General features: G+C 51.0%; 1 protein-coding gene across 2 annotated transcripts in view; it reads left to right on the forward strand.

Moving 5' to 3' along the window:
• Nucleotides 1-26,023, forward strand: part of LOC137426860 (caskin-1) — a 313,044-nt gene that overhangs the window by 240,484 nt on the left and 46,537 nt on the right. For both annotated transcript variants that reach the window (XM_068115825.2, XM_078778949.1), the window contains exon 11: nucleotides 548-649. In XM_068115825.2, the coding sequence (XP_067971926.2) occupies nucleotides 548-649 (102 nt within the window). The remainder of the gene's footprint in view (nucleotides 1-547; nucleotides 650-26,023) is intronic.

The following is a 26,023-nucleotide window of genomic DNA, read 5'->3' on the forward strand; positions in this document are numbered from 1 at the left end:
CGACTACTTGACCCGCGATCATGCACGACTGGTGGTGCGTCCATGCGCGACTGGTGGTACGACCATGTAAGACCTGTCTGCGACCTCATACGATTTGGAATCGCAGGTCAGAAGTTTTGAACATGACCATCGACCTTGCTATGACTGATTTTGCTCTGGCGATCACCCACGACCTCTGCGACCAGTCACGCGCTCTTTCTACGATTTGCCCGCGATTCCAACATTTTCGGTCGCAGCTAGGTCATAACCTGGTCGCAGGCCCGGTGTAACTGGGGCTTTAAGCAATAGGTCAAATTACAAGGGTTTCTCATTAAGTTTGGGATGCAACATCCAAGCAAAAAGATAAAATGAGACTAATTCTTTATTTCTGAAAAAGGTTAAATGGTGTTTTTAAAATGTGGAAAAACAAAGGTTTAATCATTTATGTCAGGCCGCTGACTTAGTCGTCACCATTGCTTATCCTGTCCCTGCCACCTTGCTGTCACCTTCACCATCGGTCATTGCCATAATTTCATTTCTGCTCTTTCACCATCCCACTTCCATACAGGTAATTTGACGACCCCAAAGCCTCGTGCCGGGACCCTGCAGCGTCCGGCTTTCCACCAGTACAACCAATGCCTCACCAACGGGAGCATGCTCGCTCGCCAAGGTAATGGTGCGGATTTTAGCTCGACGAGCCACTCTTCGGACTTTTCAAAGCTCTGGACAGCCTTATCCCATTCCATGCAGGGCAACTATAAACTAGGAGAAGGAGAAGTGAACTTCTCACTTGGTCTCAAGTTTTCGGCCATCATCAGGTTTCTTACTGTCTTGTTTTGGATATTGACGACCTCTTGCTGTTGAATTCCTGAATCCACTCGGTTGCCAGTAAACGATGATAAACAGATTTGTTTGAGCGTTTACACTTGTAAAGGTTTGTAATACCTTAGGCTTATTGATGATGCTGTCATCATTGCATCAACAAAGTGACAAACATGCTCGATTATGGAGAGAGTGACAGCACTTTTATTAGTCCCCTACCGGTGTACACCGGAGGGGACTATAGGTTTGCACGCCGTCCCTCCGTCCGTCAGTCCGTCCGTCAGTCCGTCAGTCCGTCACGCAAAGAACAGTTTTCCGGACTTTTCTTTCTAAACGCTGAATGCTAATGATTTCAAACTTGGCACATGGTTTCCTCATGATAAGTTACAGATCAAGTTCGAACGTCACGACGTTTCGATCATTTTTGACAAAGTTATGGCACTTTGAACTTTGGGAATTCTGATAATTCTGATGATCCTTAACTCAGTGCCATTTTAAGTTTTAATTTCCTTTAAAAACCAATTTCTCTGCAATAATAGGACCGATTGAGATCAAATTTTCACCGTTGGGGGGACTCCGTCTGTAGAATATTTTAATAGTAAGTATGACGTCACAGGTCACGTGGTTCGGCCGCCATATTGTTTTTCGTGAAAACACAAAAACCCCTTTTTCTCTGCAACGGCTGTACAGATCGAGGCCAAACTTTGAAGGCAGAATCGCATACCCATGACGAACACAAAAGTCAGCGAGCATGACGTCATGCATCACATGGTTTCAGAGTTATGACGTTTTTAAGCATGAACCTTTAAAACCGAGCTCCTCACTCATTTTTGATCCAATCGAGGGGAAACTTCACAAATCTGTTCAGTATGTCAGTCTACTAAAATGTCCTTTTGGAATTTGCGATAGGGCACGTGGTTTGGCAGATATTGTTAATGAAACGAAAATGTTAAAAAAATGGATATCTCTTGAATCGCCAGCACCTCACACCGTGAGATGGTAATAAATTATATAATTCACACAGTGCAATATGTGCAGGCCGCTCCACGGAGCGACCTTGCGGGCTTATCAACGAGGTGAGGCGTGACACACATGTGTCTCAGCATACCTCAGATCAAGTTTGAAAACCAGCATCAACCGTGCATAAATTTGCATATTCGATCATTTTTGACAAAGTTATGGCACTTTGAACTTTGGTAGGGGACATGTATTGCAGCGCAATACTCAGAATGCTTGTTTAATTTGTAATACCAGGAATCAACGCGACTGTTGCCTCTTCTCTCGGGCTTGAATGTATTTGAAATGATGAAAATATATTGTCCACGAGTGAACAATATTTTTGACGCAGAGGATATTTGATGGCATCTCGCTCGACAGAAATAGGCATTGCCAGTGCTCTGAGATTTCAGTTTGTGCCGAAACAAGACTGATGGTTCTGTTTCGGTACTTCATCCGAGGCCTCCCGATACCATGACTGGAAACTCCATCAAAGTAGCAAGGATTGAAGTTCGACTGTAATATCATCACTTGCTCTCCTAAGTTTAATACTGGTGTCCAGGTTCGCCCCTCGTGGTCATTAAATATACATTCATAACATCCATCTTTCATCGTGACCATTGACCAATGTTAGGAAACATTTTCGAAGTCTCGGCAAACCATTTTTCCACAAATATAAATCCTCCAGGATATTTATTGGTGAAATGACCTCCAATTACTGAAACCCTAGGCCGAGATTTGTCGATTTGCCAGTGTAAATCTTTCTTTCCAGAAAGCTTTTTAGCCGAATGTACTTATAAGCGATGTGTTTATATTTGAAGAGGCGATTTGCTGAAGCAATATATTACATAAAGCGAGATCACGTTAACTTTTGGTGACTCTACCATGAATTAAACTGTAAATCTGTTACTCTTTCGCCAGCTGTCTAGACGGTAGAAATGGGGAACAAAATTGTGGAGACGAGTGAAAAGCCCGGACTTACGGTGGCAAATATGTAGTATGTGCAGGACAATTATGACCCAGAGGGATTCGTGGCGTTTCCTGTGGCCCATGACCCATCTGCTGCTGCAAGGAGACTGACCGAGATTGGACGAGACAAACCAACCAATCGATGGACAATCAGCCGAGTGACGTCAAACTGACCGCAGTTGTGCACCGTTGGAGCCGTTGGTAGTTGGATTTCCAGACAAACCTCGAAGTTCAAATTCCATTGGCCCGAATGTGTTACTGCCCACTTGATTTCCTGCACATCATACCAGGTAGCAGGAGTCTGCTGATCAACTTCTCTGGACCGGAGTGACGCTTAAAAGGGAACTCTGTGGTGCCGTTAAAAATTGGGCACTAATTGTATCAACAAACCCTACAACAGGTATGGGACTACAGGAGGGTCTACACAATAGGACGTACTCTAAACTTCCCGACAAGCGACGATCACACTCCTCGGTGCAGATGTTACGTACAACTTACCTCTGACAGGTTCCTGGTTACAGGTGTAAATGTATCCTACTCGATACACGGTCAAAGCTTTCTTAACCCATTTTCGCTTAACCCACTCCGGCATTCTAGCTTTCCATGCAACAACATTATCGGATGAGTATGGGTCATTAAGGACCTTGCTTGGCCTGAATGCATTTGCTGTTTTAACATACCTGTGGTCTTTCAATCTGCTTTTGAAGCTTTGCAGATTGTACTGCATTAGCACCTAAAACACTATCCTGAGTATAAACCACAGGCGATGGATAGTTTCCTGTCCATTATTTTTTCCATAATTGTCGCAATAAAAGAAGTTTGATGATACAACATGGTTGCACACATCGCAGCACAGACGGCAATTATTCGCTAACCTTTCTGACAATGCGCTAATTAATGCTGTGGCATTTTGAAAACCTTCATGAGCTTCCTGCTTTGTCGGCAAGCTTTGAACTGCAAGGGGGGCAAGCCTATTCTAACCTTCTGCTTCCTTTCTTCATCTTCCGGCTGCTTTCTTGTTTGGTGCCCTTCTACACACCCTTTCACTCTTTCCTTTCCTCCTGTCCCCCTTTTCAGCCTCTTGCCTCTCTGCTTCGGTGAGCGGTAGCACGTCTCTAACCTCGCGGGCCTACTGCACTCTGCGCCTTTGCCACCAGCCTCGGCGGCAGCAGCAGCAGCAGGTTGCAGGAACCGCGCCGCCAAGCCGGGCCTTCGGTCTCACCACACCCCTGCCCCTGCCCTTGCCACCACCGCCTCCCCTTCCTAATACCCAAAAGGCAGAGGTTACTAGTGAGGCGCAGGCCGCACCGACTACAGGTGTGCGCCTCATGCTGCTGCTTTCTTTATCTAATGTTCATTCATTCATTCCTGCATGTTTTGCACGTTGCCCACCGGTGTTGTTCTATGGCATGAATCTTTCTTTAACTTGCTTTGACTCATCGCTGTTGTATAATTAGCTTTGTTGTCTTTTCTTTTTTAGTTGTTGTCTCTCTGTTTGACCCCTCTTTCCTGCTTTGTCTCTGTGATGTTGCTTCCTTCCAGCCATAGTAGTCAGGAGCCATTTGACATCATCAAGGTGATTGGGTTTTTGCCATTTTTGACTGCCCGGTGGTGGTCTTGAGTCAGTTCACAGGCATTTTACTGACTTGTGGTTTGCACTGAAAGCAGAAAACAGAATTTTGCATTAAAACCTGTATTATGCCGTTATGCCTTGGTCACATGAAAGCGGCTACATGACACAGGTGGCAGCATGGAATTAAATGTTAATTATATTTTATGTGCTATCCTTTACAATATGAATCCTGAGCTGCAAATCTTTTGACGTGTATGCATATATACAACAACAACACAACATGCATTTTAAGGCCATTTTCCCTGCAAGAGCGGGGGTTAGCCTTGCGATCCCCATGACAATCTTCTCCATTTTGCCCTATTTTCTGCATCTCTCCTTGTTAACCCCCTTGCCCGCATGTCTTCTTCCACCGTCTTTAGCCAAGTCTTTCTCGGTCTTCCCCGTCCTCTACTTCCTTCTACATTCATTTCCATCACTCTTCTCAACCAGTCACTTTCATCCTTCCTCAACACATGACCAAACCATCTCAACCTGTTCCTCTTCACAGCATCAATCACAGGCTCTATTCCCATCATCTTTCGCAATTCATCATTTGTCTTCCTCTCTCTCAGTGACACTCCGCACATCCACCGAACCATTCGCATTTCTACCCTTTCCAGCCTTCGTTGCTGCTCTACATTCATGACCCATGTCTCACTCCCATAAATCATAACACTTCTCACACATGCAGCATACACCTTTCCCTTCAGCTTCATCGACACTCCCCTCCTCATCAGCACGCCACTCAGTTCCCGAAACTTCTTCCATGCACATCTCACTCGAGCAACCGTTGCCGAGTCTGATCCACCTTCTCCATTCAGCATGTCTCCGAGGTAGCAAAATGTTTTCACACCTTCCAGCTTCACGCCGTCTCCAAGATCCAACTCAACATTTCCTCCATCTGCAGCTCTCTCTGTGCACACCTTACATTTGAATGTAGCTGCCACACTGGTTAATGACCCTCTCAGACCACTACATTTTTGATGAACCCACTCAGCGCACATTGTACATTGAATGGAGTTCACTCCGACACCCTTCCTGCACACAGCACATGGCCACTTCCCAGTTCTTTCCACCTCACCACATGCTTTACCACGTGCCATCACCTTCGTCTTTCCTATATTCACCTTCAGACCTTTTGTCTCCATACTTTCCTTCCACTTGTTCATCTTCAGTCCATCCATACTTTCCACAATCAACACCAGATCATCTGCATACAACAACTCCCACAGTAAACCCTCCTTTACGGTCTGAGCCAGCACCTCCATCACAGCTACAAATAGTAGTGGACTTCGTACCGACCCCTGATGCACTCCCACCTTCACCTCAAACTCACCACTGTTCCCGTCCTTCGTCCTTACAGCTGTGCACGCTCTTTTGTACATTGCCATCACAACTCTGATCAACCATTCCTCCATTTCTAACTTCCTCAATGCCCATGTCAATACTTTGCGTGGAACCCTATCGAATGCTTTCTCCAGATCAACAAACCCAAGAAACAACTTCTTCTTCTCCATGTACTTCTCCTGCAACTGCCTCACAATAAAGAGCGCGTCTGTCGTTCCTCTTCCTGGCATAAATCCAAACTGCATTTCGTCGATCTTCACCTTATTCCTTATCCTCCTCTCCAACACCCTTTCCAATACCTTAATTCAATGCCCCAATAACTTTATCGCTCGGTACAAGCCACACTCCAGAGGGTCACCTTTCCCCTTGTATAGAGGGACAAGGGTACTCAGTTCCCAATCCACTGGAATGCGGCCTTCTTTCACCACCAGATTACAGATCTCTGTCATTCTCTTCACACCCCAACTTCCTGCTGCCTTCAACATATCTCCCACAACTCCCGTCGGCCCTCTCGCTTTTCTACTCTTCATTGCTTTTATCGCTTCCTCAACTTCCTTCTCAGTTATCTTCTCTGCCGGTCCTAAAACTGGGTTACTCTCAATGTTGCCATCCCATTCATTCTCTGTATTCAACACCATTTCCATATATCTTTTCCATCTTCCTTTAATTCCATCTGGGTCCACAACGATTTGTCCCACTTCATCCTTCAAGCAACTCACCCCCATCACATCACACCTCTCTTTCGCTATCTGCTTTGCAATCCTGAATACTGCTTTCTGACCCTCTTCCGAATCCAAGCGTTCTCCGAACATTTTCCAACATGTCTCCTGCGCCTTTGCTACCTCTTTCTTTGCAGCCTTCTTGGCTGCCTTATAACTTTCATGCTCTGCTTTTTCTGCTCCCGTACCCTTCGCCTTCTGCCACTCCTTGAACTTCTTCCTCTTCTCGTCAATCCTCTTTCCAACTTCATCATCCCACCACCATGTTTCCGAGTGCCTCGGTGGTCCTTTTGTCCATCCACATACCTCACCAACGGCTCCCAACAGACTATCTTTCATTGACATCCAACCACTTTCAAGCTCAACCACATCAGCCTCGACCCGACTCAGCCTCTCTTTTAATGCCTCCCTTACTGTCACCTCTTTCAACCTCCACACCTTCATTCTCGGTTGGTACTTCACCCGCCGAGCTCTCCTCGCACCTTTCACCCTTATGTCGCAGACAACCAAGTGGTGCTGTGAAACAGCCTCCTCCCCCGGGATCACCTTTGTGTCCCGGAGGTGCCCCCTATCTCGCCTACGCACCATCAGGTAGTCAACAGTTGTCGTCGACCCACCTGACGTGTATGTAACAAGCTTATTATCCTCTTTCTGGAACTGAGTATTACAAATCAACAAATCAGCTCCATCAGCAAACTCCAAAATCCTTTCACCTTCTCCATTTCTCACACCATATCCGTAACCCCCATGAACTCCCTCAAAACCGTCCATACTCCTTCCCACATGTCCATTTAGGTCTCCGCCTACCACAACAACTTCCTCATCTTTCACGTTTTCCATCAGCTTCTCTATCGCACACCAGAACTTGTCCTTCTCTTCATCGCTCCGACCAACCTGCGGAGCATATCCCGAGATGATGTTCACCAAGAGCTTTCCAATCATCATTTTCACCATCATCAACCTATCACTCACTCTGGTCACACTCACCACACTGTCTACAAACTCCTCAGAAAACAGGACACCAACACCATTCACGCCCTCCGGGCACCCTTGCCACACAAACTTGTATTTCTGTCCCTGCCTACCCTTCACCATTCTCACACCACTTCCCTTCCATCTCGTCTCTTGCACACAACATATGTCCACTCTTCTTCTGACCAATACTTCCACCACTTGTCCTGATCTCCCTGTCATTGTCCCTACATTCCAAGTCCCAAACCTCAGAAACCGATCTCCACTTCGGGCTGTACCCTGCCCATATGTAGTTGTAATTGTCATGGTTCTCTTTTTGAGGCAATGTTTTTATGGCCGGATGCCCTTCCTGACGCCAACCCTCTTAGTCGCCTCTTACGACACGCAGGGATACGGTGGACCTATTCTAACCAGGGTACACACCTGGTTAGAATAGGGTACACACCAGGGTACATGTATGCATATATATAGATATATATATGTATATATATGTATATATATGTATATATGTATATATTTATGTTTATATTTGTTTATGTATATATGTACTGTATATATTTATGTATATATGTATATATTTACGTATATATGTATATATTTACGCATATATGTATATATTTATGTATATATGTTTATATTTATGTATATATGTATATTGTAGCGGCTGCCGCTGGGGTTTCACAATCGCCTTGCACCTATCAAGGACGCGGAGCGATCACCATGCCGGGCTCGTCCAGGACGCCCGGGCAGGCCCGCGCTCAACTTGCCAGGCCTCGGTCGGGACGCCCGGGCATGCCCGGGCATGCCCGGGCAGGCTCGCCCTCAACTTGCCAGGCCGCAGCCAGGACGCTGGGCCACGCCCCCTGGCGCCGGGCCTGGGCAAACCCCCTGGGTTAATAGATATATATTGCTGACCGAAAACGGGTTTTCAGAGTGCCTGAGTGTTTGATTTCAATAAAGCAACTCAGATGAATTCCAGCTTTTTGTCGCGTCCATTCTTCTGATCGACGTGGGAGCCCCAGCTCCTTCATTGGTGACCTATCGACATGGACACGGCAGTCGCCCTTAAACTGCCTACCTTCTGGGAGGCTCACGCTGCGGTTTGGTTCGCACAGGCGGAGTCCATGTTCGCCCTGCGAGGCATCACGGCCGACGACACCCGCTTCCACCATGTGGTAGTTGCGCTCGAGTCGGCTACCGCAGCCCGCGCCCTGAGCCTCCTCGAAAGCCCGCCAGCCGCTGACAAATACGGCGCGATTAAGCAGCTTCTCCTCGATGCTTTCGCCCTCCCATCGGCGGAACGCGCACGGCGCCTGCTCGAACTGCCTGAGCTCGGCGACACGCGCCCTTCCGAGCGAATGGACTACATGCTTTCACTGCTCGGCGAGCACTCTCCGGCATTCCTGTTCCGGGAGCTGTTCCTCCGTCAGCTGCCTAACCCGGTACGCCTCGCCCTGGCAAGCACGACGATCACAGATCCCCGGGCCCTTGCCAGAGAAGCCGACAAGATCTCCGCTGCAGGACGGCGCATCGCAGCGGCGACATGGGACCCACCGCCGTCCGACGCAACAACCATGGCGCCCGAGCACCCGGCACGGTCGACGGCCGAACTGCCGACGCAATTGGCGGCCGCTCTACCGTGCCGACCACCTCCACCCGACCAAGCGTGGTGTTACTATCATGCCAGGTTCGGACAAAAGGCCCGGACATGCCGACCCCCGTGCACCTTCGGCAGGCCGGGAAACGGCCGGGCCGGCGTTCATTACCAGCCATGAGCGCCGGCCATACGGGCAACTTACTGTTCATCACGGATAAAGCGTCCGGACGGCGCTTCCTGTGCGACACCGGCGCCCAACTGAGCGTCATACCCGCCTCTGACCAGGACAGGCAATCCGCGGTTTGCGGCCCCTCCTTAGTTGCGGCCAACGGATCGACTATCCGCACCTTCGGCCCGCGCAACGTCACCCTCTGCTTCGGCGGCCAACGCTTTGCTTGGACGTTTGTAACCGCCAACGTGCCCGTGGCTCTGCTAGGCGCCGACTTCCTCTGCGCACACGGACTGCTGGTGGACGTCCAACGGCGTCGTTTAATCAACGCTGAAACCTTCAGCTCCCTGGTATGCACATTGAGCAGCTCCGCGCCGACCGAGCTGGCATGCACCGTCCCGGCGGCGAACGAGTTTGCTCGCCTGCTCACGGAGTTCCCGGCCCTCACGCGGCCGACGTTTTCGGCCGTCGCAGTACGGCATGGGATCGAGCACCACATACCAACCACGGGCCCGCCGGTCTACGCCAGGGCCCGCCGCCTCGACCCAGCCAAGCTCGCCGTAGCGAAGGCCGAATTCGACGCGTTGGAGCACCTCGGCATCGTGCGGCGCTCCGATAGCGCGTGGGCCTCGCCACTGCACATCGTGCCAAAGCCGGGGGGTGGATGGCGCCCGTGTGGCGACTACCGCCGTCTGAATGACGCTACCACCCCCGACAGGTACCCGATCCCGCATATCCAAGACTTCTCCGCCCGTCTGGCGGGACGGGTCATTTTTTCGAAAATTGATCTCATACGGGGATATCACCAGGTACCTGTCAGGGCGGCCGACGTCCCTAAAACGGCAGTCATCACGCCGTTCGGCTTATTCGAATTCTTGCGGATGCCGTTTGGTCTCAAGAACGCGGCTCAGGCGTTCCAGCGCTTGATGGACGGCGTGCTGCGTGACCTGCCGTTCCTTTTCGTTTACCTGGACGACATCCTCGTCGCCAGCACGTCCCGGGCCGAGCACCTCCTCCACCTCCGAACACTGTTCGAGTGCCTCAGCGAGCACGGCCTCATCGTCAACCCGGCCAAATGCCACTTCGGCACGACGGCCGTTGATTTTTTGGGCCACCACATCACCAAGAACGGGGCCGTGCCGCTGCCAACCAAGGTCGAGGCCATCACCACGTTCCCGCGTCCCCGCACCATAAAGGCCCTGCAGGAATTCCTGGGAATGGTGAATTTTTATCACCGCTTCGTGCCCCGCGCTGCTCACCTCATGCGGCCCCTCTACGAAGCCCTCCGGGGCAAGCCGGCCAAGCACGACATCGTCTGGTCCGCAGCAATGGATGCGGCCTTCCAAAGCTCAAAGCGGGCCCTCGCCGACGCAACACTGCTCGCTCACCCGGTGCTCAACGCTCCCATCGCCCTCACCACGGATGCCTCTGACTACGCGGTGGGCGCCGTCCATGAGCAATGGGTGAACGGGGTTTGGCAGCCACTCGCTTTTTTCAGCCGGCAGCTCCGGCCGAACGAGCTCAAATACAGCACGTTTGACCGGGAGCTCCTCGGTCTACACCTGGCCGTCCGCCATTTCCGCCACCTCCTGGAGGGCCGACCTTTCACGGCGTTCGTCGACCACAAGCCGTTGATTTACGCCATGGCCAAGGTCACGGAGCCATGGTCGGCCCGCCAACAGCGCCACCTCTCCGCCGTGTCGGAGTTTACCACGGACATCCGGCACGTCGCCGGCAAAAACAACGCCGTGGCCGACTGTCTTTCCCGGGCCAGCGCGAACGCGGTCCACCTGGGCGTGGATTTTGCGCTTATGGCGGCGGACCAAACCACCGACACCACGGTGCAAGCCCTCCGGGCGGCGGACACGGGCCTCCGCCTGGCCGACATCCCCTGCGCGGACACTGTCCTGCTCTGCGACGTCTCCCAAGGCCAGCCTCGCCCCATCGTGCCCGTCACCTGGCAACGCCGCATCTTCGCCTCCCTCCACGGCCTTTCCCACCCGGGCCGGAAAGCTTCCCAGAAGCTGGTGTCGGCGCGTTTCGTCTGGCACGGCCTTCGTCGGGACGTCCGCGATTGGACCAGCGCCTGCACGGCCTGCCAACGGGCCAAGGTCCACCGACACACCCAGGCCCCGCTGGCACCTTTCACCGTGCCCGAACGACGTTTCGACCACGTCAACGTGGATCTGGTGGGCCCCCTCCCCCCGTCACGGGGGTTCACACACCTGCTCACCATGGTGGACAGGACCACCAGGTGGCCGGAGGCCGTTCCCCTCGTCTCCACCACCACCGCCGACGTGGCGCAGGCTTTCATCGCCACCTGGGTCGCCTGCTTCGGCGCACCGGCGGACATCTCGTCAGACCGCGGACCACAGTTCACCTCCGAGCTGTGGGGCGCGGTCGCCCGCAACCTGGGGGTCAAGCTCCACCGTACTACGGCCTACCACCCCCAAGCAAACGGGTTGTGCGAGCGATTCCACCGCTCCATGAAGGCCGCGCTCATGGCCGGCCTTCAAGACGGCGGTTGGGCCGACCGGCTGCCGTGGGTCCTTTTGGGCCTTCGCACGGCCCCCAAGGAGGACCTCCAGGCATCCACCGCCGAGCTGGTCTATGGCCAGGTGCTACGCGTCCCGGGCGAATTCGTGCCCGACGCTACCAGTCCCTGGTCCGCAGCTCACCAGCGCTCGGACCTCCAGGAGGCCGCCCGACGGTTTGCCCCCGTGCCGACATCCCACCACGGTGACCCCCGGTCCTACGTCCCCCCAGCACTCCGCACAGCGGAGTATGTTTTTGTGCGTCACGACGCACATCGGTGGCCACTCCAGCCGCCGTACGACGGGCCCTTCCGGGTGCTGCGACGGGACGACAAGTCGTTCGTCATCGACATCGGCGGCAGGTCGGACCGGATTGCAGTGGACCGCCTCAAGCCGGCGCACGTGGACGTCGACCACCCACCACGGGTGGCCCTTCCGCCGCGGCGAGGCCGCCCCCCATCCACGGGGCCCCCCACTCGACCGCCCACCACCTCACCGGACCCCCTCCCACGACCCGCCAGGGGTCGCTTCGGCCGGGTCATCAGGACCCCCCTCAAGTTGACCCTGCCGGTGCAAGTCGATTCTGGGGGGACGTGTGTAGCGGCTGCCGCTGGGGTTTCACAATCGCCTTGCACCTATCAAGGACGCGGAGCGATCACCATGCCGGGCTCGTCCAGGACGCCCGGGCAGGCCCGCGCTCAACTTGCCAGGCCTCGGTCGGGACGCCCGGGCATGCCCGGGCATGCCCGGGCAGGCTCGCCCTCAACTTGCCAGGCCGCAGCCAGGACGCTGGGCCACGCCCCCTGGCGCCGGGCCTGGGCAAACCCCCTGGGTTAATAGATATATATTGCTGACCGAAAACGGGTTTTCAGAGTGCCTGAGTGTTTGATTTCAATAAAGCAACTCAGATGAATTCCAGCTTTTTGTCGCGTCCATTCTTCTGATCGACGTGGGAGCCCCAGCTCCTTCAATATGTTTATTGTTTATGTATATATTTATGTATATATGTATATATTTATGTATATATTTATGTATATATGTATGTATATATTTATGTATATATTTATGTATATATTCATGTATATATGTATATATTTATGTATATATGTATGTGTATATTTATGTATATATGTATATATTTATGTATATATGTGTATATTTATGTGTATATGTATATATTTATGTATATATATATATATATATATATATATATATATATATATATATATATATATATATATATATATATATATATATATATATATTTCTGTATATATATATATATATTATTATTATTATTTTTCTGTATATATATATATATATATATATATTTTGTTTGTATATATGTATATATATATATATATAATTCCTTTTTTTAATGTATATACGTATATATATTTATGTATATGTGTCGATATTTATATATATATATATATATATATATATATATATATATATATATATATATATATACATACATATATATATATATATATACTGAAACGCAAAAGAAACTTACCACCTTTGAAACCTTTAAATATCAACAATAACACTGCGTGTAGTAAATGTGTGAACTTATTTGTGGACAATAGTGTCCTCACTGTCAGACAAAACGGTCACAGATGGTCACTTGAACCTTCAATGGTCACTTCATAGCACAGCCGTTGAACAGCCGTTTTGACTGTCAGTGATTAGCCAAGGGGTATGGGATGATTTTAATGAGCTGCACGTGATGTCTTGATATTGGCTTTAAAAAGGCCAGTGCAAAATGGGCATTTTGACCGAAAAATTTGACCATTTTGACCAACTTCAAAAAGACCGAAAACGCAAAAGAAACTTACCACTTGTTTGAAATGTAATAAAATTGTAACAGTTCAAAATAAAACAAACCAACAATTGCTAATTGAAACATTGGCATTTTATTGATGACATGTCAAGTTTTTGACCAAGATACACCATCTCATCAGTTTGTTCTACAGTACAGAACAGCACAGGGTGCAAGGTCAGTCCCCTTTCAATAGCGTGTGTGGCCACCATTGTTTTGGATACAGGCAGTGCATCATCGGCGTATCCTGCCTACCAGTCTTTGGATGGATTGCTGCTGGATTCTGTCCCACTCAGTCCTCAATGTCTGAAGCAGCTCTGCCCATGTCCTGGCCCTGCCAACTACGCGTCTCCCAAGCTCATCCCACAGGTGCTCTATGGGATTCAGGTCAGGGGAGAGCGCAGGCCACTGCATGGTGTTGATGTTCTCGCCTTGGAGAAATGCAGTGGTAAAGCGAGCAGCATGGGGACGAGCATTGTCATGCTGAAAGGTTCTCAGTTCTGGGTGGTCTAGCAGGAATGGCAGCAGATGAGGTCGCAGGATGTTATCCACATACCGCTGGGCGTTAAAATTCCCATCCACAACCACCAGTGGCGCCCTGTACCGGCCTGATATGGCGGCCCACACTATCACACTTGGGCCACCCCACCTGTTAGCTTGACGCACGCAACAATCGGCATATCGCTCGCCACTTCTTCTCCAGACACGCTCACGCCCATCAGGACTGTCCACACAGAACCTTGACTCATCGCTGAAAGCGACCTCGTTCCACTGCGCCAAGGTCCACCGCTGATGCTGCTGGCACCATCTCTGTCGGTTGCGGCGATGGGCAGCCGTCATCACGGGGCCTCTGTATGGTCTTCTGGCAGTCAGGCCATAGTCATGCAGTCGTCTTCGTGCAGTATCATTGGAGATCCGTGGGTTTGCACGCCCCGGTGTTTCTGCCGCAGTGCGGGATGCTGGACGGAATCGATCCCGCAGGTGACTTCGGACCATCTGCCTGTCCTGCCTTGCAGTGGTGACTCTTGGCCTCCCTGATCGAGGTCTGTCATCTGCAGAGTTGTGGAGGGTGTCTCTGTCCACCAGGGCCGATATCGTCTGATGTGAACAGCCAAGGCGACGTGCCACCTCACGGTAGCTCAGTCCGCCTTGCAGCATGCCCAGGGCACGCTGCCGTTGATCCCTTGACAATCGTGGCATGTTGATTGAAATGCCCATTTTGCACTGGCCTTTTTAAAGCCAATATCAAGACATCACGTGCAGCTCATTAAAATTATCCCGTACCCCTTGGCTAATCACTGACAGTCAAAACGGCTGTTCAACAGCTGTGCTATGAAGTGACCATTGAAGGTTCAAGTGACCATCCGTGACCGTTTTGTCTGACAGTGAGGACACTATTGTCCACAAATAAGTTCACACATTTACTACACGCAGTGTTATTGTTGATATTTAAAGGTTTCAAAGGTGGTAAGTTTATTTTGCGTTTCAGTATATATATATACATATACATATATATATATATATATATATATATATATATATATATATATATATATATATATATATATATATATATATATATATATACACAAAGAATTAAGTTAAGCACCCCTACACAACGAATTAAGGTAAGCACCCCCTAATATATATTCTTTGTGTATATGTATACATTGGCATATATTCTAAGGTATGTGAGATCAAATAATGATTGGTATGACATTAGCAATTATCCATTGATGAAATTGAGTGATCAAAGTGAAAAAAAGTGATTGGTTGAGTCAGTGATCCGATCACGTGGGTCCTACACACGTTATTGACGCAAAGATCGCTAGAGGTCTTCTCAGAACAATGACTGTACGTTAGAAAACATAAACGTCATCCACACTGTCCGTGATGGACCTATAGCTCCATACTTAAATTGAGGTGAAAATATGCCTAAAATTCCCAAAAAATTTCACCTTAAATTATTCAGAATAAAATATTGAAAACGGCATGATTGTTATGTTTTTATGTGACCATAATATCACTTCTCCAGAAAATATAGCAATATCATGGGTATATTACACTGTTTTGACGACAACAAACTTGTAATGTGCGAGGTTGTAAAAAAACGGGGAGGGTGCTTAACTTAATTCTTTGTGTATATATATATATATATATATATACATACATACAGACTTGGCATTTAAAATGGCATTTTTTTTTTTTCTTGAATTGGGTTTACTTTCTGAACTCAGTATATCAATCTGGTGAGTTTCTTTTACCCTTCGTTGATGTCTTCGTTGAAAGAACCATGTCACTTATTGTCTTTTGCAGCAAGAAGTCAATAACAGGATTATATCACAGGTGGCATGACAAAATGTAAGGACAGGTACATTTGACGATTGGCTTCACAATCGGGTATATAAGTGTTGTTGCGTTCTGTATTAGTGGAAAACAACTGCTGCACGTCTCCAAAAGTTATTGCCGCCTCCTCTGGAGATGGTCTGTCAACTTGACAATGCTGTTTGTCATGGAGTGGTGGCTTTATGAAATTCTGGCATGAAACAGCGTGCTATTGCTCGGCAGTATGGCATCACTCAAGGTCAGGTGTCAAAGATCCTGAAACGAAATGCTCAGAGGGGTGTCCCTAATCCAATACCGAGGCCAGGACGTCCACGCAGAACCACAAGGAGAGATGATCGCCAACTGCACCGGTTAGTCTGCAATGGCCGTACCAAGTCAGCTAATCGGCTTAGGGCTGAGTGGCAGCAACTGACAAATGTGCCTGTATCCAGAAGGCTAGTCAACCAACGACTGGTTCAAGCAGGCTATCGTGCCAGGTGTCCCCTGAGATAGCCACGCCTGACCAGACAACACAGCCAGCGCCGATTGCAGTGGGCCAGAGAGCACCGTCAATGGCAGCCAGGACACTGGAATCACATGACCTTCAGTGACGAGTCTAGATTTCTGGTCTATCGTCAAGATGGCCGCGTCCGAGTGCGCAGACAAGTGCATGAAGCCCACAACGAAGATTGTATAGTGCCAAGAGTCCAAGCTGGAGGTGGTGGGGTGACCGTTTGGGCTGCTTTTCATGCAGGGGCAAAACTGACCTGGTTGTTCTGAATGGAAACCTCAACCAGTTCAAGTACAGGGTCATTCTGGAAGAAACATTGCTTCCATTTGCTCGTGCAGCCTTTCGAGGAAACTTTGTCTTCCAAGATGACAATGCATGGCCTCATCGTGCTCGCATGATCCAACACTTTCTTGCTGACCGTGGTGTAGAGCATATGGAGTGGCCTGCCATGTCCCCGGATATGAATCCGATAGAGAACTTGTGGGCAGAATTAACGCGTCAAATCGACAACTTGGACCAGCAGCCTACCACTGTGCATGAATTGCAGCAGACTATTGTCACTGCATGGCAAGCTATTCCTGTCCAAACCTTGGCAAATCTCGTGAACAGCATGCCTCGGCGTGTACGTGCTCTCCTGAATGCTCGTGGGGGTTACACGAAGTACTGAACTGTAATTTTACTGTCCGTAATCCCAGTCATAATTTAGCTTTTGTTTTTGTTGAAATTTTTTTTGGGTAATGTGCAAAATAAAGAGATACTTCTGGAAAACGTACAGAAGTTTAACACAGTACTGTCCGTGAATTGAGTTCAATATCAGTTCACATCAATTTCAAGGATCAATTTATTTACTTCGAAATGGCAAATGTGGTTTTTGTTTCTTTTAAAGGTCAAATTAACAAAATCTAGAATAATTTCAACATAATTCCAATGAACTTTTGGTTCTAAGTCATCTTGAAAAGTAAGTTCACCCCCACAAAAAAAAAATTCCATATTAAATGCCAAGTCTGCATGTATATATATATATATATATATATATATATATATATATATATATATATATATATATATATACGTATATATATATACATATATATATATATATATATATATATATACATATATATATATACATATATATATATATATATATATATATATATATATATATATATATATATATATACACAGTATATATATATATATATATATATATATATATATATATATATGTATATATATATATATATATATATATATATATGTATATATATATATATATATATTGTTACAGACGCGGTTGTGGATGTTGGTTTACCGAGCGGTTTGGTATGACCGCGTCTGCACGTTTACCCGATTATGCTCGAACGTTGACTAAGTCGCGCTATGCTAAATCAATGAAGGAAAAGGACACAACGGCTGGGATTAAAATGACACGACACCAGGGATACGGTTCTCAAGACCTCCGGAGGAGGTTATATTATGGCGGAAGGTTAGATTACAGGAATGAGAGGGACAGCATAGGAAGATAGGCACTTAGTTACGGTCTTATTGTAGCCCCGACAGACGACAGATAAACAGGACAAAGACTGACTCACACGGGGATTGATGGCAAGGAAAGCGGGTATTCGATGGCTCAAGGTGCACTCTTGGCTCAAGGACAGAATCGACCCGGTCCGGTCCAAAGATGCGGGGAGGTATCGTCGCGCTGGGGGTGGCGTCCTTTGCTCTCCGTGGTTCAGGCGCATCTGACTTCACATCCGGTAAGTCGCTGCGTATCTCCGGCGGGGAGTGACACGCCCTCGGCTCGTTAGCTCCGCCCCAGATGGAATCGGCCCGTTGCTTCTCATTGGGTGCGGGGGGTTATCGGCTCCGCCCTTGACGAGGGGCCGACAGGCAGCCCCTTCGTGGTAACCCCGTCGGCGCACATGGGTAATGGCGGCTAACCGAGCCGGAGTGAGGACGCACACTCCCCGCGCGCGCCGTTGTTGTAGTTGTTGTTGTAGTTGTTGTTTGGGGAAGAAGATGGGAGGAGGTATGGGAAGGTCCTAAACTCACTACTGGTGCCATATAATCACATTCTGGTGCAACGAAGAGTCAGAATTAATGGAAACGAGTCCTTAACTGACATAGACTAAGAATAACTAGCAAGATGTCCGAAAGTTGTCTACGTGAGATGCGGTGGACCTGGGCACGACATTTAATGGGGGAAAAAGGGGAAGGTCGGTTCTACAGAGTGTTATTTACAGGCAATGGGACTAGGGAATGGGGGATTGGGGATAGTTGGGGAGTGTTGGGGAAATAGGGGAATATTTACAAGCGGATATGGAGGCCAAATGCCACATCCGCAACATTGCACCCTTCTCTACCCTCGGGGCGTCCCGACCCGATAAATTTTTACCTATTTTAGTGTGGCACTCAGATGTAGTTCCCTCTACTATTAACTCTACCCTGAGTGCGACAGTTTTACAGATATTCACAAATGAGTAAATATGTCCCCCTGCGACGTTGCACCCTTCTCCTCACAGAAACACACCCACAGGATAACCGAATCACGGAAAGTATTCGCAAACTAAACATACAGCCGGTAGGGAGCATTATTTACAAGACTACGCTGATATTTACACTACGATCCAGGACCTGTTTTTGGAGGAACACATGCAGATGTTATGCATAGAGAGAGCACGCATGCCAGCATCGATACACCAACCCACGAGTGCTCTGTGGCCTTACGGCCTTTAATAATGTGCAGAGCACCCCTTCCCAGCACCAAAAGCACCACCCCATCATGTAGTCAGCACCATCCGGTGCACCAATAAAGTGTTTATAAATCACCGGTGGTGTCGCAGCCGGCCGATGTTCTGCCGCTGGTCTTGCCTTCATGTGGTGCACTTGGCCTTCGTACTTCTTTCAAAAATAAAGAAAGGCGCCAACCGCGTCCATTTCTTTATTGTGGCCGTCAGGGGGCCAACTATTAGTGGTTCACCTGTTTGGCATAGGTGCCACGTTGACCCAGAGGTCCATCAATGGGTGGTGCTTGGCCGCAAAAAAACTGCGGTCCATGGTGGGCGGCCACAAACATTGCGGTCCATATGGCGTATCGATCCAGGCAGCAAGCAGCGAAAGTGCAGGCCCACAACTGCGTAGCCAGCACCTCTCTCTCTGCCCCAAAGCCAGATCCTCGGAGGTGGGAGACAAAAGAAGCAGACAAGTGAGTAAGGTGGTAAGGGCGCAAAAGTGCACGCAATGTAAGGTAATGCACACTGGGGGCACATGGGAACCAGGTGAGACAGGTACGTTCCTACCGTACGCCCCCCCCCCCCCCCCACCAGGTAACCTACATGGCCCCTCCCTTACCCCTTACTGTATCCACACAACACAACACTACCCATAAACATCTACTTTACAAATCAACAAACGTCCCTACTGTCTTCCCCGTTCCTCCCATAAACCAAATTCGTCTTCTCTCCCTCCTAACCAATCAAATTTGCCATTTTCAACTCCCATCAAAATTTGCCATCTCCAACTGAACATCAAAATTTGCCATTACCAATTCATCATCAGTCCCTCCTAAGGAGGGAGAGATGGAATCACCCCAATGTCTCATCCACGTCGTGATGCGTCTCACCAATCCACACAGCAATTTCATTTCCTGCAACAAAACAAAGAAAACACAGGTGTGGAGTCATCATCATCACCACAGGTAAGTGGCTGCGTATGGTGCGACAGGTTCATCAATCCTAACTATTTCCTAAATGACTTTAACAACTTTACACTACCCGGGGTCTTTCTCCGGCCAAACCATTGGCCCTCTTACACTATGGGTTCTAAAAACCAATGCCCATTGACCAAACTGTGGTGCTTTTCAATTTGGGGTCTCACTCCCCCGATTCATCTCCCGGTGCCCTCGCACAATTTCTGGGCTGTGGCGTGTACCTCTCCCAGCGGGTCTACCCACCTGCACACCTCCACCACTGCAGTTGCCTCCGAGCTTACCTGCTCCTTACCCTAACCTAACTACCTGGGGAAGGCCCTCTGGCGCTCTCCCCACTCGGTGCCCTCTCTGGCACTGGGCTACCCGGGTCCGTCCTCCGGATCCTCGGGCCCCACTGACACTAACGGCTCCCAGAGCCCACCTGCGGCCTCACCTGGCCGACATCCTCACAGTGGTGGAGTGCCCAACCAACTACACACACTAACAGGCTACACGCCCAGCCATTTCCACAACACTAATGCACCCATCCACAATACCATTCTGCAACCGCACCACAAATGCCAATATCCAACCACAATTTACCTTTACCCTCTACCTGGCACTTGCACTACCCGCCCCGGGTATCCGTGATGGGGGTCCACTCTTCCCCCATTCACACCTTCGCACCATGCACACCACTCCGTACCACTTACTCCAACTCTCTCCACACACCTGTACTTGCACACCTGTACTCTCACACCTGGTGCCACCTGCACCCTTCTCTCCCCAAGCGCATTCGCGCTGATCCACACACTCACTACTCACACACTGCTCCACACACCTGTCCAGTTGCACACCTGTGCAATCACACCTGTTCAATTCTCACACAGCATCATCTCATCTAACTACTCCCCTCTGAAACTTGCGCTTCCCAGTCGTCCCTTTAAACTATTGCGCTCCCTCGTCATTATCATCCACACTAAACTACCTGCGTCCCCACTACAGGTATCAGTCACTAACTAAACTTAACGTTACCTAATGTCATCTTCGCTAGATCCCTATCAATATCCTAACCCACCCGGGCTAGTTTTCACTGCCATCAACCCCATAAGCTATTGCTCCTTTGCCCCCACCATGGGAAGGGTGGCAGGGATGCCACCCTTACCCACCGGGCCTATCGCTCCTCAATCCCCCAGTCCTCTGGCACTAATAAGCCCCCCTTATTCAGAGGTACTGGGTCCCGCCTCGGCATCTAAAGCCGAGGCAATCCACGGGGGCGCCTGCTCGCCGGTGTAAGGCCTTATCCGGTCGGCGTGGACGATCCGAGGGAGGGCTCGTGGCCCCATTTTGATCTTAATGACCACGTCACAGATTTGCGACAGGACGACTCCTGGGCCTTGCCAGGGGGAGGTGAGTTTTGGGCACCTTCCCTTCCGCCTCCGGGGATTAAAGAACCAAATCTTCATCCCCGGAGCGTATTGACTCCCCTGGCTCCGGTCGTCGTACCTGCGCTTCATCTTTTCCCCCGCCAGATGGAGTTGGCGGCGGGCGAAGGCATGGACTAGCTCCATGCCTTCCTCTAGGTGACGTGCGTACCCCTCCCTCGGCGGGTTAACCACTGTGTCTGGCACGGGACCGCATAGCAAGTCGGCGGGAGCCCGTAACTCCCGCCCATACATAAGCAACGCTGGACTGCATGCGGTGGCCCCGTGCTGGCTGGTTCGGTAGGCCATGAGCAAATAAGGGAGATGTTCGTCCCAGTCATCCTGACGGGTGGTGGTGAACAGTGCCAGTTGTTGGATTAGAGTTCGGTTGAATCTTTCCACCATCCCGTCAGATTGAGGTCTTAAAGGCGTTGTTCTGGTTTTCCGAATTGACAGGAGACTGCACACATCTTTTAGCAATTTGCTCTCAAAATTTCGTCCCTGGTCGGTGTGCAACTCCTGTGGAATCCCATGCCGGCACACAAATCCTTCCACGAAGGCCTGCGCTACCACCCCTGCTTCTTGGTTGGGGAGGGCGTAGGCCTCCGGCCACTTGGTGAAGTAGTCCATCACAACGAGGATGTACTTATTACCTAGGCGGGTGCGGGGTAGTGGGCCTAGGATATCCATGGCCACCCGCTCTAGGGGGGCCCCCACCTGGTGTAATTGAAGGGGGGCCCTCATCCTCCGTGCTGGTCCCTTTTTGGCAGTACAGGCGTCGCATCTCCGACACCAGTCCTGTATGTCGCGCCCCATATTCACCCAATAGAACCTCCGGCGGACCCGAGATATTGTCTTTGTCCTGCCCAAATGGCCGCCGGAGCGGGTACCATGCACCTGTTGCAATATGACGTTCTTGAATTTGTCAGGGACTATCACCAGCCAGGAAGTTCTATCAGAGGGAACCTCCACCCACTTGCGATACAAGATGTTGCCTTTCAATTCCAGGGTCTGCCACTGAGCCCAATATGCCTTTGTTTGTGCCCCGAGGGGGGTGACCTCTTCCCCCTTCGGTCTTTGCCCCAATTTGACCCATTGGAACACCGGCCCCAGAACAGGATCCTCCTGCTGGGCCGTGCTCCAAGCCAACTCTCCAAATTCCTCGTCCGCGGTTAGTGGCAAAATTGGCCCTCTCACCCGGGTTGCCCGGACGACGAGAATCGGGGCGGAATCGCCCAATTGCTCCCTCTCCTCGTGTCTCGCACAAAATTTACAGTTTTCCCCCAGACAAGGACGCCGAGAGAGTGCGTCCGCATTACCATGGGCCTTCCCGGCCCTATGGGCCACATCAAAATCGTACTGCTGCAACTTTTCCAACCACCTTGCAATTTGGCCCTCCGGTTCCTTGAACCGAAGGAGCCATTGCAAGGAGGAATGGTCAGTTCTAACCAAAAATTTCCGCCCGTACAGGTACGAGTGGAAATGGTTCATGGCAGCCAGCATGGCCAATAACTCTTTGCGAGTGACGCAATAATTTCGCTCGGGCCTACTTAAGGCCCGACTATAGTAACCAATCACTCTCTCCACGCCCTCCTGTGTCTGAGACAAAACTGCGCCCAATCCTTCCTGGCTCGCATCCGTGTCCAGGGTAAATGCCCCGTCACTAGTGGGGTAAGCTAGAAGGGGTGCGGATGTTAGACACCCCTTCAATTTTTGGAAGGCCTCGTGGCACTCCCGTGTCCAATTAAATCGCGTCCCCTTCTCCGTAAGCCGGTGGAGGGGACGGGCCAACTCCGCAAATTTCGCCACAAAGCGCCGGTAGTAGGAGCAGAGTCCCAAAAATCCCCGCACCTCTTTGATGGTACGTGGTGCGGGCCACTCCTCTACCGCTTTAATTTTGTCTGGGTCCGTTTTTACCCCCTCGCGGCCGATCACGTGACCTAGATAGACCACCTCTCTTGCAAACAAAGTGCACTTACTCGGGTTCAGCTTCAACCCTGCCTGTCTGAGGCACCCGAACACCTGGTCCAAATTAGCTACTGCCTGGGGGAACGTTTGGGCATGTACCAGGACGTCATCCAGGTACACCAGGCATGATTGCCATGGCATGCCGCCTAGTACATGCTCCATCAATCTTTCAAAGGTGGCGGGGGTGTTACACAAACCAAACGGCATCACAGTAAACTGATACAGTCCCTTACCTGTGGAAAATGCCGTTTTCTCCTTCCCTGCCCTATCCATCTCCACCTACCAATACCCACTCTTGAGGTCCAAAGTTGTGAACCAATTTGAGCCCGCAACGGCATCGAGGGTGTCATCAATCCTTGGCAGGGGATATGAGTCCTTGAGTGTCACGTTGTTTAGCTGGCGATAGTCCACGCAGAACCGCGTGGTCCCATCCTTCTTTTTGACCAGCACAACAGGTGACATCCAAGGACTTCCCGAGGGCTCGATCACACCTGCGTCGAGCATTTTTTCAACCTGCTCGTCAGCTTCCGCCCTCTTGCTCCAAGGGAGCCGTCGGGCGGCCTGACGAATAGGCCGGGCCTCACCGGTGTGGATCTGATGTTTCACCAGGCCCGTACGTCCAATATCCTCGGTGGACAGGGAGAAGAGGTCCAAATGGGACCCAACCAGTTTGTGTAAGGCCTCCCTCTGGGTACCTCCCAACTCTACGCTACTACGATTTACCATCTCGCAAATGGGATCGGGCCAATTACTACTTGTTATTGAAGGCTCCCCCCGGGGTCGGCTCGGCTGGACGTTCTCGCCCCTCACTGTCGCGACTTCCTCAACTGGGGTGCAGCCAGCTACCCTCGTGCCCCTTACTATAGTGCGTGGTTCTGTACTCATATTTATTACTCGGACGGCCACTACCGGTCCGTCCGTTTTTACAAGGGTGCGGCCCACGATTAAACCCGGTATGGACTGCGCTGCCACCGGTTCGACCAGGCCGCAGGACTCCTGCCATGTTGGTCGAGCTGCCCACCGGGCCGGCACTATCGCCTCGGCCCTTGGGGGGATGGTCACGGCCTCGGAAGCCTCCAGCTCCGCTCTCTCGGCCGTGCTCACTCCCCCTAACGGCAGCTCTTCTACTCCCACCTGCAGGATCCCCCGGCACAAGTCGATTTTACAGCCGCTGGCAGTCAACAGGTCCAACCCTATTAAACATGGGTCGCACACCTCCGCCACCCAAACATCTATCTCCCTCCTTACCGACCCTAACTTGAGGGTCACAGAACCACGCCCTATGATCGGGGCCGTTACCCCGGTAGCAAGCTGCAAACTATAATTTTGCAGGCGCTGGATCTTATCCCAGCCACCTGCGCTCGAATCAAGGATCACAGGGCTGATGATCGTGGCGCTAGCTCCTGTGTCCACTACGGCGTCTACCCCCACGCCGGCAATTTTGCATCTAATTGTCAGGCTACCGGTTCCAATTTGGCCACAATAAATGACCTGTCGCGTCAATGAGGGCTCTCCTCCATCCTCTTCTGCCGAACACCGCGCTACGTGCCCGACACCTTCTAGTTTCCCGGGGTCTGGCGGGGGGGTGTCTGGGGTCGGCTAACCCGCTCCCCCCTGGGCGGAGTTGAGGACCTCAACCGCCGGGGATCATCCCGGCGCGTGGCTCGACAGTGCCGCGCCAGGTGACCCAGACGGTTGCAAGTGTAGCACCTCACCTGGTAAGGTGCTTGTCTCCGGAATTCCAAATTTCCCCCCCTGTAGGTCTGAATTGGATTACCCGCTCGTGGTCCACCGCAGGCCACCTCCGGGGCCGCCTGCCATGGTCCAGGTCCCGCCAGGCGCTGGTCCACCAGCCTCCGGACCATGCCCGCCAGGTCAGGACCCACGTCGGGGGCGGGCCCCCTAAGGGGTCCGCCCTCCATCGGGGGTCCCACCTGGCGGACCGCCATTGCGAGATGCTCGCCCCCCCGGGCCAGGGGCCTCGCTGCTTCCCAACGGGCCGCAGCGTCAGCCGCCTGGCTCAGAGTCTGCGGGCGCCACATGGCGAGCTGTTGCCGGAGCTCAATGTCCGGGAGGGCCTGGATAAAATGGTCCAGCGCCAGGCTTTCCCGGGAATCCGCTGCCATGCTAGCATGTGCGATCCCCACTGCGCGGCGAATGTCGTGGGCAAGTTCCCCGATGGCTTCCTGGGGCTTGCGCTTTCGCAGCGCGAGCTGAGCTTTAACAAGCTCGCTCTGCTGTTCTATGCCGAATCGATTAATTAGGGCGTCGCGGAGGGCTGGCAGGGTGAGAGCACCCGCTGGTAATGCCGTCAGCACCTCCGCCGCCGCGCCGCGCAATGCGGCCACCAGGTGTACTCCACCTTCGTCCTCACCCCAACCGTTGCCCTTACACACACAGTCGAACTGCGCCAGGTACGCGCGTAGATCACTCTTGCCGTCATACGGCGCGAGTGGGACCTTGTGGGACCACCTCGCATGCGAGTCGTTGCCCGCCTGCCGGACCCCGTGCGTCGCCCCTTGCGGGGTCAGCGCGGGGCCGAACCGGCCGGGCCCCCACAGTA

This window comes from Myxine glutinosa, chromosome 5, assembly GCF_964187855.1.
Source record: "Myxine glutinosa chromosome 5, kmMyxGlut1.1, whole genome shotgun sequence".
Lineage (NCBI taxonomy): Eukaryota > Metazoa > Chordata > Myxini > Myxiniformes > Myxinidae > Myxine > Myxine glutinosa.